General features: G+C 29.4%; 1 protein-coding gene across 1 annotated transcript; it reads right to left on the reverse strand.

Annotated features, from left to right (window-relative positions):
- Window positions 1-346: 346 nt before the first annotated feature.
- Window positions 347-2,231, reverse strand: LOC111318557 (gibberellin 3-beta-dioxygenase 1-like). Its single transcript, XM_022921416.2, has 2 exons — window positions 1,606-2,231; window positions 347-1,226 (listed from the first exon to the last, which is right to left on the reverse strand). Exons 1-2 carry the CDS (start codon window positions 2,088-2,090, stop codon window positions 590-592), a joined length of 1,122 nt encoding a protein of 373 aa, XP_022777151.1. The 5' UTR covers window positions 2,091-2,231; the 3' UTR covers window positions 347-589.
- Between the last annotated feature and the right edge of the window lie 10,730 nt (window positions 2,232-12,961).

Raw genomic sequence — 12,961 nt, forward strand, 5'->3', positions numbered from 1 at the left:
ATTGTCCTGGACTTAATAGTTTTGCATCATTTTCTATGTTCATCCAATGATTTAACTGACTTTTTTTTAACTTGATTACTGTCTTATTCTTTGGATTGGGATCTTCCTCCATATCCGGGGCTAAAAGATGCGGGTTTTTCTTATGGATATTCGAGTTATACATGTCCACAGGAAAATTTGTCCTGGACTCAATAGTTTTGCATCATCATCTATGTTCAACCAATGATTTAACAGACTTTTTTTTTTAACTTGATTACTGTCTTATTCTTCGGATGGGGATCTTCCTCCATATCCGGGTTTTCAAATAAGAATTTTTCCCAACATATCTTTCAGCATAAGGACAAAAGACAGAATGGAGACCCATTGTCTGCATCTCTTTATATGATTTGATACAACTTATCCACTTGGGCCTTTTCATGGGAACTAACCTCATTATTCTTCCCTTTAGTTTACCCATCCCAACTCCCAATACTATCCTCCAAAATCTTAGGGTCCCCATAAAATGTCCAAACCAATCAAGATATGGGAAGGAATAGATAATATAAGAGAAAGAAAACGAAATTGGAGATTAACAACAAAAATGACTCTCTTAGCCAACTGTTACGCTATTATTGTGTTCATTTACATCGACCAATCCATTTAGAGGAACACAAACTCGAACTGATGACAGTGCCTTGTTGAAATGCTTTGCTTTGGTGTCAAGGTATTCATTCCAAGTAACTGGTCGGTAGAGGGGTGGTTGAGCTGGACCTAATAGTTTCGGATGGGGTGATATTTTGACACTAGATGGTGGCCCATATAAATAGGCTACGGAAAACCGGTGATGGGTACGGTTCACCCTGGCCCGGTGAAGAATACTCGGGTATGACCCGTTCGATAGTATATGCATAAGGTCCCCTAAGTTGATCACAAGCCCACCCGGTAGAGGAGGGACTGTGACCCATCCGGCTCCCTCTTTTAAGACCTGCAACCCACTGGTGCTGTTCTGGTAGAGGATGGTGAGGAGAGTTGAGTCCGTATGCGCAGCGAGACCCATGGCCCGGTCTGGGTCCGGACAAGCCGGGTAGTAATTCAATTGTAAGACCGCTGAAGCCTCTTTGAAATCGCCTTTTGGGCCAGCCCATTTGATATCTTGTTTGGCTATAATGCCTAGGGAACCCAGCATCAGCCACATCAATCTGCCTGCTAGCTTTTTCATTTCTTCCTTGTATTCTTTAATCACATCACTGATGAAGAAACAAACAAATGAAACAAATCAAATTCCTGCAAAAAGAAACTAGAAAAAAAAATACAAAATACTGTATGGAACAGTGAAGCTGATATTATTATAGATATATAAAACAAAGCAAACAGTTGACAAGTGGGGTTTTTTGTTTATTGATTCCATTACTCCTCCAAATCTACTTCGTGGGTCCATAGCTTTCATTGTAACCTTTGCTAATTGCATTAAGTGTAGCAAATGGGATTTGAGTTTTGCCACAAAGAAAAGATAATAGTATGTATGTTGATAGAATTTTGAACTTTTAGTTTCACTAATAGGGTTTGAAGTACAAAAAGGGAATCGGATTTTGCACGTGCATGAGCATGTGTGAAATTGATGCTCACCAGTAATTGCGGTAATCTTGGGGCCAAATTAGACGAAAATGCTCGTCTGGTGACCCAACAATAGTGAAGCCCTCAGACCACATAAGCTTAGAAAAAAAGGAGGAAATCCTGGCAAAGCCATAGCCGGAGACACCATCAGGTGATCTAGCAGCTTTAAGTTTTTGGTGGACTGGTAAAGAGAAAAGAGTCCGGCTAGTGCACTCCACCATATCAAGGAGGCTAGTAGGGATGCCATGGTTGGTGACTTGGAAAACTCCCCAAGTTTTGCATGCATGTCCAATGCCTTGAAGAGCATTAGGGTCATTAAGATCGATAATTGGCACGGATTGATCAGTGGCGAAGGCGTCGCCAGAAGGGTAGTCATCATCGCGCTGATTCCATGCGTAAGAGTCAGGTAGTTCTTGAAGTGAGGTAAAGTCAGGGTGTTTGAGTTGTTGGGGGTGGATAGGCTGGCCTCTAAAGGCGTCAGAGAGCCTTGAAGGCATAGTGAAAGTTCAAGAAAGAGAAAGAAAGCAAAGAATTTGTGCTTGAAAACGAGAGAAATTGAGAGTTTACAAGAAATAAAAGTATGTATTGGTTTTTAATGAGTTAAAAAGAGTAGAGGTGTACTTTTTGCTATGAAAAACAGAGAAAATGAGCGAAGAGATATGATGGCTTCTAGTGAATATATATAGACAGGGGAAAAGGAGTGAGTAGAGAGAATTTGATTTTATAGGGTAAAAGGTTATGACATTTATGGTATGGGGAAGTTACAGAAAGTGAAAATTTATGATAGATGTTGTAAAGATTTTATATATTATCTGTCATCTTATTAATAAAAAAAAATTTTAAAAAAATTTATATATTTATTTTAAAGATTTATATTTGATGTATGGTTAATATATAAATTTTGTATATTTTCAATAAACCATATAATGATATCTCAAAAAAATTGATTTTAAATATATTTTAAAATTAAGTGAACTTGCTTTTTAAGATTTAAAAATCTTAAAATTAATTTTTTATATGGTGTCATTGTGTGGTTCATTACTTGTAAAAATTTATATTTGTTTATTAATGATATAATATTATATGATTTACGTGGATAAAATTTATACATGAATCAAATATAAATTCTAATAAGTTTTAAATTTTACATAAACTTAAAAACAATAATTTTCATATCACACACACACAGATAAATATATATATATAAATATTATAGTTATCATATCAATATAGACAAAAAGAAACAAAAACTTAATTAGCATCCTTAACAATTAAGTGAAATTTATAATCACAAAGGCAGAAAGAGCGATCGAATTTGAACCTTAATTCAGTTAGTTTATATAATCACTTTTATGAAGTAGCATCTTGCAAATTTAAAGTTTAAATTTTAATATTTACAATTCATTCTCTTATCTTCAAATTATGATATTTTTTATAAAAAAATAGAGAGAGAACCATAAAAAAAAAAAAAAAAAGAAATCATGTGACATCAATAAAATTTTGTTTGTCCTTTGCTTGTTACAATTTTCTTATTCTGTTTATTTGAATTATCAAAATTTTAAACTTGAAATATCAAATCTTTAAAATTATAATTCAACGAATACAATTGGAAACTTTATCTTAAATACTTGAATTGGACTTGGGATTGAATTTCGAAATTAAATAAATAAAGCCGAAGATCAATTATTTAGTATGACACGAAATTATTAAAGATATTAAGGCATTTGGCCTTCCTCAATACCAAAAAATATATATAATTTAAAGACATCATCCTAGATTATAGTTGATTATTTTTATATGAAATTAACTTTTAGTAACTAATTAACTATTGCTAGGTTTTTTCATTAAAAAAAAAAAAAACTTTTAGTAACTAATTAAGCTATATATGCAACAAAATTTTCTACAAAGAATTAGAACTGCTGACCCCATGTTACTTTTTTGAATCACCAAAAACCTTATGATAATGTAAATTGATCTTAACTAAATTAGTCGGTGGGATCAGTCTAGGAATTTTCGTTTTTTTTTTCTTTTTGAAGTTCAAAATTTTGTAAATAAAGAATTAAATTAAATTAAATCTCACAAATACATTATGTGAACAAAGTTTTTATGTTGTTGAGAATAAAAAATATATATTATGCATACAAAACTCAAATAATATTAATAATTCTGTTATTTTAATGAACAAATAGTTTAATTTAAATATACGACAATTTTCATCATTCAAAGCATATATTAATTCATAATGGCCTAAAAACATATTTTAATTTTTACATTTAGTCATTAAGTTGTATTTCATCTATCTAGTATTGTTTTATTTTTATTTTTAAACAACAACCTTATGAATATAGCAAATGTATAAAAGGGGACACCTAATTGTGAAAGTAAAATATAGCAAATTAAGAAGAGACCACTAAGCTAGCAAAAGTAGGTCCAAGTACTCCCATGTGTTAAGTTCCTCTAGTTTTATCAAGATTGGAAACAAAATGGCTAAAATCAAGTAATTTTTTTTATACAGATAAAAGTATTAAATTTTTAATTTTGATGATAAAAAAATAATTTTTTATACTTTTAAGTATAAAAAACGTAATATAATATAGAAGACATTTGAACCTTAAATTTCTCATCTCTTTTAAAAAGAGTTACATACCATTAAATCAAATCAAATGCAAATAAAAATTAAAAAAAATTGCAAATTTAGAGTAAAAAGTGCTTTGATCACATTCAAATAAAGCTTTAATTTAAATATTATATCGGGATATAAATAAATATGATAATTAAGTATTTACGCATTAACTTAGTTTTTTTAATTACTCTTTTGGGGGTTATAGTATAAACTTATATGTTCATTATTACTTTTTTTTTATTATTTACATTTACAAAATTCATGAGCAATGAATAGTCTCTTTGGACATAAGAGACGATGAGTCATTATCGATGCGAAAAAGTATATGTAACAAAGTCTCTCCTCATATAAATATTTATTAGAAAGAAAGGAAGAGAGAGAGAGAGAGAGAGAGAGAGAGAGAGAGAGAGAGAGAGAGAGAGAGAGAGAGGACGAAGATGATGGTGACATAGTAAGCGAGATTTTTTGTGTGTATTTTTTATTTTGTTTTTCCATTTTGGAGAATGTTGAGTGGTGTTGGGGGAGGTGACGATACAAGGGGACAAGAGAGGATAGGAGAGTGAATGTTTTGTATAGGACAAGAGAAAGAGCAAAAACAGAAAGGACCATCTTGTCCTCTACAAAACAATATTAAACTGAAAGCAAGAAAAAGCATCTCAGCATCTCAAAAACCAAAAGAGGGTTCATGGAAGAGTAGGGGGCTTCTCTCTCCATGTGCCTTTGTCTTGTCCTAAAGTAGAAAAACATCCATGTCAACAGTCCCCACATTCCCAATCCTCACCCTACATCATCTATCTCCACTACTTCACACTGCTACTCCACCTTCACTTGCCTAATTGCTCTCCCACTTGCCCTTCCAAAATGGATGGACAGACTTCTCTCAAATTTTCTAAATTCATGGTGGGCTTAGGGTATTCTCCTCATCATCAAGGAGGGGGGAACAAGACAAAAACTTCTTTTGGGAACATATGCAAGGGTATTTCTGTCCAAAAAATAATTAAGAGTGGGATGAGTACTCCTATGCTTTTCACTTTATATATATATTTGGTCATTTCCATGAAAAGTAGTAAAGTTCCTTTTGGTATTTTGCGGTTAGATTTGTGTTCTTTTGTCCTACATGAACCAAGTGGGGCTCCCAAAAATCATCACTCTTTACTACACTAAAACATTTTGGGGGTGTCTCCAAGAATTATCAAATGGATTTTTTTTATATATGGACCTCCCTCTTTTTCCTCGGACAGGATTTTTTGGGGAGATCATAATTTGGAATTAAAATATTGTAAATTTTAGAATTTAAAATTTATTGAGTGTTAATTTTTAAAAATAATTATATAATTGAATTGAATTGAATTGAATTTTAAATTCTAAACAAAAGATCTACAATGCTTTTTTTTTCTTTGATTTGATTTTTTTTTTTTTTGGTTACTAACTTGTGAGCTCGTGGGGGCGCACATACACATGCATAATAGTCATTCCTCATACACCTGCAGTTCACGTGGCACAGACATGATGAAGTCCGATCGTTTCAAAACGGTCCCAATTAGATACAATGATTTAAGATAAAAGTAGATATTTGCTCTAAGGTAATAATTGGCCATCATATATAAAGCTGTTACCTATAGTCATAAAATATAGATTAAAATACTTAATAAATCTTTGAACTTTCATAATTTTTTTTTAGTAAGATTCTATTTTTTCAGATATGTCTATGTCATATGGTTTGTCGTCAAATATGTTTTTATATTCACATAAAGTTTTCACATATATCATATGACTTTAACAAGCAGCTAGCATTTTCTAAAATGCATAAATTTTAATGTGGCCTTTTTGAAGTGACAAATTTGATTGAGTAGAAAAATTTTTATCTTCAAGTCGTGGTCATTTCCATTCAGCCACTTTCACCACATCAGATTAACAATGCCATCTGCTATATAAGTGCTAAGGATCAACTGATCATGAGCTCAATGGTGATAAAGGTCACATGTGTCATGTGATATTTTTCTATCGACATAGGAGTTTGTTAGATTTTTTTTTTTAATTTTGGATTGTTCATTTACTTATTTAGTATTTCAGCTTAAAATATAAAATTCACTAATCAATTTCTCAAAATAATATATCTTATAACTAATTTTTAACATAATTAAAAACAAAAGAATATCTCAATGTGCATGCATATCAACAAAAAAAAAAAACTCATGCATAATGCACTAAAAAAATTGAATCAAAGGGATCGGGCCATTTTTAATATAGGCCAAGATTAAGTCTCATGAAATAGAAAATATATTCAAATCAAGTAGTTAAATAGAGACCATGGTTCAGAACTTAATGCTAGCATTAATTTTAATTTATAAGTAGTTAATTTAACACCACAAATTCAGCATTGAAAATAGTTGAAGCCTACTTTTGAAATTATCACACCAAACTATAATTTTGTATATATTATCTTAAGCATGGGTGAAATTTTTAAATTTATATATTTGTTTCATTGAAAATTAAAAAAATTAACATAATCATTAATGAATATTTATCAAATTATTCATGAATCCATTACGCAAATTCATTTATGAAATTCAAAAATTTTCTTGTCAATATATTATATTATAATATATTTACGATAATCATAATATATTGTATATTGTGCATCATTAATATGGTAACAACACATACATGATATATATAATTAAGGAACTATTATACCTCTTCACTTAGTTAATAAGATTAATCGTTACGTCTTAAAAAGTCAGTATATATTCAACTGACATGTCATCAATAAAAAAGATAGAACATTTAAATTTAAATTTCTTAAAACAATACGGGTTCACTCCTACTTTTTCACCCATAGAAAGAGTTAACTCAATTATCATCATCCTTCGACTTATTTAAAATCATTAAATATAGTTTACGTTAGTCTAAAATTACTAAATGTAACTCATTCACTCGTATGATTTCTTCTTGAACTTCACATGAATTTTTCATCAACTATCACTAATTCTAATTATATTATCATCTATCATCTCATATATAAAATAAAAAAGAGATCTAAATACACAATCTCAAACCCTTCTTCCATAAACCTCCTTAATACTCTTTGCAAATAACTTTTTGCTTCTCTAACTCTAATTTTAAATAATTTACTGATTTAAACATCGAAATGCACATCAAAAAACCAATTTCAATGTCTCCTGACTGTAATTCTTTTACTGCAGATTCGAATCATCCTGCCAACCACCTTCTGCGTCACCATCAAAGCTCCACCAGCTCATCGCTCCCAAAATACCATCAATGAGCAAACAAGTACTGGCGTACGGACAAAATTCATTGAGTCAATTTATACTTGGGCAACATCTTGATTCAATGATAAGTTTCCAGACTAAACTCTGGCTGACGCGTAATTCGCCCCAAAACTGTTTGGGAGATCCTTCTTTATTACATGTCGACTACGATTTCTATTTTTGGTAAAGCAGTACGTCACTCTCTGCCTCAAGTACTAATTTCTAATGACCAGTTCTCTCTACATTGCATTTATTTGATTTTCGGAATTGTACATCCTATTCTTTTAATTTTTTGCTTTTGGATTCCATTAACCTGTTTTTATAGAAATTTACAGTTACTGGTAGTTAAAATTTTATTTTTTAAAAAATATATTTAATGTATTATTTTAATTAAATTTAAAAGAAAATAAAATATTAATAGTAATCTTAATCAGTATTATTTAACACCAATTAATATTTTTAATTCTTTAAGGGTAAAGATTTGGATTATTTTGGTAGAATGCTAATTGATATTTCCATTTCTAAAGAAATTAGAATGATCTAACTCATGTAAAGAGCCTTCGCCTCCATTATTGAAGATTGAAACCACATGTTTAGACCTGTTGCCAGCGAAAAAGTTTGAGTGAGATTTGAACCTTACAAATCCTTAATTGTTTATTTTTTGTGAAGGGATAAAAACAATTAGGTGAAACCATGTTATGATTCAAAAGAGTTTTGACAAGCACGACCAAACCGATTTTTAGTTACATCATTTTCAATTCAACTCCACTGAGTTTGATTTATATTGCAATCAAAACCTCAGTGTAATATCTACATATTAGGATGTTTGAACATTCTGATAATCTTTATTACTTAATTTGAATTTTTATATATTGGAATCAGATTGGGTAAAGTCCACGAATCAAATCTAGTTAACACTTTTAAAATTTTGTCCAAATTACGGCTTGATCCGTCCATTAAATTTTATTTAATTTAACTTATTATTAAAATATTAAAAATTATTTTTTATATTAATATTTTTGAATACATTTCAAAATTAAAATTAAAATAATAAAATATTTTCACAAGCCAAATCAGACAGATCTTGAGCTTAAAAATCTTGTCTAAAACCAAATTTAACTCATGAATAGGTCTAGACAGAAAAATTAAATTAATTAATTTAACTTTTGTATACAATTAGTTTTTCACAAAATTAATGGTAGTTTCCATCAATAAAAAAATAGTAGTTCAATATAATTATTTATCCATATAAATTAGGCTGTTAATTTATATTTTATAAACTTAGTTATGCAATTCAGATTAATCAATTATCATATCTAAGCATTTGACTCAATAAATTCTCTATAAAAAAAAGTTTATCTAATTATCTATTTTCTAGATAATGCATATCAAATTCAATTACATCAATTGTAATGCATAAATATTGATCTTACCTTGGTTTTTTCCTCTTACTTATAATTTGTAATTAAAATTCCATTGATTATAAATATTTTTTAAAATTTTTTATGCAGAAGTTAAATTTAGATGTTAAAGAGAGTGTATTTGGAGATAGATTTGGCCTTCTTTGAATGATTGAGGATTTTAGTGTTGATGGTACCTGACAATTGTCTAAATATGGAATTTACCTACTTTGTTTTAACTTTCTGTTTAAAGTTAAATCATTCTAATAAAAAGAAATGAAAGATGCTTTTGGTTTGGACCTCATTGGTTAGCATCGTTTTCATTCACCAGCTCCCCATGTTGTAGATTTAAGGCATAAATTGTGGTTGTTGACACAAATAAATGTTTATTTATTTATATTATGCTAAAAATAAGTCACGGTAATTGGTGCATCATATCCTATTTGAAATGATAGAAAAGTAAGATAGCCAATAGGACAACAATGAGTTAAAAGTTGAAAATAGTTAAAGAGTTGTCAAATGAGTTGGCTAGCGCATATATGACACGATTAGGTATGGTATGGGTGATATGGGTTGTGCTTGGTATGATTTGTTAAGTAGCTGGGTTGGATCAAAAAACTATATATACGTATGTTATATTAGGTTAGAAGATTTTAGGCCTATGAGTTGGCTTGACATGATCCGTAAAGCTCAGTGTCAGCACGTGACAAATCGGTTAGTACGACATACCACACAACCCTAATTGTGCCATGTTAGCATATAATTGTTACAAGTAAACTCATAGCTTCTTAGTGTATTCATGTTGCTTTTTATATTGCAATGAAATTATACTTTGCTTTTTATATTACAATGAAATTATACTTACTTTTAATATCTTGTTGATATTTTATAAAATAAAATTATATTAAATAAATATAATTATTAAATATTTTAATTATTTATAGATAAATTATATTTAACTAGTGATTAACAAAAATAAAATGATAAAAATAAATTAAGACTTCAAGGTAAAACAAATTCAATAAAAAAAGTAAATTATTATAGGCTAAAAAGTATAAAATAAAAGCACAAGATAAAACATATTATATAAGTGAATCATCATATAATGAGAATGAAAAATAGAATGATAATATTGTGTTTTATAATATATTATATATGTATGTGTGTGTTTTTTGAAATATTAAGATTGTAATTTCAATATTTTTGTTTAGTAAATTATATTACCCCTCTCTCAGATATAAACATTTTATCGAATCACATAAATTTGTGTCATTTTTATTTCATTTTATTTTTATTTATCTACTACATGTTATTTTTAATAATAACAAATGATTTTTTTAAAAAGATAATTAAAATTTTGAAAAACTAATAATGGGTTCTGTTTGGCCTATCTTGGTATAAAAAATAATGTTATGCTTAGCACAGTATGACCCATGAAGATTACGGGTTATGTGTCGTGCTGGGCCATACTCTTAGCTTTCATGGACTATGCCAACACAGCATGTCAAAAATATTACTAGACTAGCAAAATCTATTAACACATGAGCTAATATTTAAATGGATTGTGTTGACCTATCATAGCTAATTTGACATTTCTAAAAATAGCATAAACAGAGCATAAAATTCCTTCCATCAGTTTTTTATGAATATCAACTTTTTTTTATCACTTATACAATCAGTACATGAGGTATAAAGAAAAAAGAAAAAAAAACTATGGTAAACAAATAGGGGAGAAAATTAAGCCTAATTAAGAAAGAGAGAAAATCAATTTAATTCAATATTTAAATTGAATAATTTTGTACAAATATTAAAATTGAAAATCAAAACATGGGAATCATTATGAATACTAAAATAGTCATATATATGCATGTGTCACGAATTACCCAAGTTCAGGATATAGACATCAAATTTTATCTGAATTTTTTAAATAAATAAAATTAGGTCACGTTTTTAAATTTATCAATTTTATCTAGTTCACAGGTCGAAACTCGAATTTTTTTTTGGACCTAGGCTCATTGTTTTATTTTTACTTTTATTTTATTATTTATATTAGAATACAATTATATAAAATAATATTAATTAATTAATTAAACATTAAACAAAAAAATACAAAAACACAAATAAACATAAAGGGTATGAGGCGGTGGTAGTGGGTGCTGTGCATGACACCGCTACCACCAACCCACTTGACTACCAACCACTCACCCTAAAACCCTTAAAACTCTAAAACCTCAAAACCTTAAAACTTAAAAAATCTAAAACCCTTAAAACCCTAAACCCAAAACCCTAAATACTTATGACCCAAAACCTTCAAAACCCAAAACCCCAAATACTTAAAACCCTACACCTTTAAAACTCCATGGCCTACATTCAACCTTTAAAAGTCCATTTAGATCAAATGCAAATGCTCAAATTGAATGATCATATGTTGAACTAAGGCATACTTGTATGAAACAATGAAATTATGCTACATTGTTCTAGAGATTGATGGGTGAGAGATATCACTAATGGATGAAAAATGAAAAGAGAAAAAAATGAAAAAAAGAAAAAAAATGAAAGAATGAGAAAATGTAAAAGAAGAGAAAATGAAGACTCAAATTGAAAACCAAAAAGGATGATTTGAGTAAAAAAATCTCTGAGTTGAGAGTTGGACACATGAAAGAAGGACAAAGATATCTGAATATCTCTCAAAGCTGGGGCAAAGTTTACTTAGCTCAAAATAACTTTGAAAGTCAATGGAATGAGTTTTTGAAAAAAAATCCTAGATTAATGTTCAAAATTGTTTGAATATTCATTGTTTGGATATACCATTCATCCCAATGACATGCATCCAACTTGTTTCTTTTCCCATTTGATTTTGTACCAAACTCGTTCGTCATTGATTAACTTTCTCTCAATTCACCTTATACTCTCTTATTGTTGCATCCCTAGAATAAATCGAGAAAATGTATGATTGCATTGTATCTGTCACGATTTGAAATGATAATGAATGAATGAATATGTGCTTAAAAGATTCTTGCATTCTTTTGAAAAGAAATCCAAGATGATAGGGGGTAAAAAAAGTAAAAACTTGAAAAGATGATTTGAAAGGACATATGGTGTGACCAAAGAATGAATGTGGTGATGGATTGATCGACATAATTTGTGAAAAGTGATCAAATGATGATGATCAGTGGATAAAATTCATTTTGGAATTGCTAGTGTTGAGAAGCTTGTCAATGGTGATTAAGTGATGAACATAATATAGGTCAAAGGATAAAATTCTGGAATGGTTAGTGCTGAGAGGCTTATGAATGATGATCAAGTGATGAAAATGACAAGGATCAATTGATGAAACTTGTTCTACAGTGCTCAAAAGCTAAAGTTGAAAAAGAAATATGAGGGATAGTGGAGTCTTGAGAGCCATGTTACCACATTTTAATTAGAGTTTCATGACGTTGACATCTGTATTACTCACATTATTGTTTGAAAAATATTTAAAACTTTGGTTTGGCCATGCATTTGCATTATGCAGCGAACATTTGGCTCATGGTTGAGAATATGACATTTTTAGTCTTGTGAGAATTCAAATTGTTGCATTCGTATCATCAAGAAAGTATTTGCATCATTGATCATGACATTCATTACATAATTTTTTGATTTTGATAAAAGTTTGAAAGTCATTTTGAAAAAACTTTAAATATTTTGATGGAGCCTTTTAAGATAAGATTGTGAGCCCTCAAATAAAAATCTTTAAGTCTTAAATGAGAATCTTAAGATGTTTTCAGATGAAAATCTTTAAGATATTTTCAGATGAGAGTCTTTGAGTCTTAAATGAGAATCTTTAAGAGGTTTTCAAATGAGAACCTTTGAGTCTTTAATGAAAATCTTTAAGAGGTTTTCAAATGAGAATCTTTGAATCTTAAATGAGAATCTTTAAGACGTTTTCAAATAAGAACCTTTGAGTCTTAAATGAGAATCTTTAAGACGTTTTCAAATGAAAATCTTTGAATTTTGAGTTTCAAATGAGAATCTTTGAGGTGTGAAATCTTAAAATTTATTGATTGTGAATCTTCGAACTCAAATGATAACAT

This window comes from Durio zibethinus, chromosome 26 (genome assembly GCF_047325235.1).
Source record: "Durio zibethinus cultivar Kanyao isolate XHJ-2024 chromosome 26, ASM4732523v1, whole genome shotgun sequence".
Taxonomy (NCBI): domain Eukaryota; kingdom Viridiplantae; phylum Streptophyta; class Magnoliopsida; order Malvales; family Malvaceae; genus Durio; species Durio zibethinus.

Coding starts and splice junctions, on each gene's coding strand:
- LOC111318557 (XM_022921416.2), bottom strand. CDS start 2,090: ATGCCTTCAAGGCTCTCTGACGCCTTTAGAGGCCAGCCTATCCACCCC. Junction 1,227..1,605: donor CAAGATTACCGCAATTACTG/GTGAGCATCAAT, acceptor TTTCTTCATCAG/TGATGTGATTAAAGAATACA.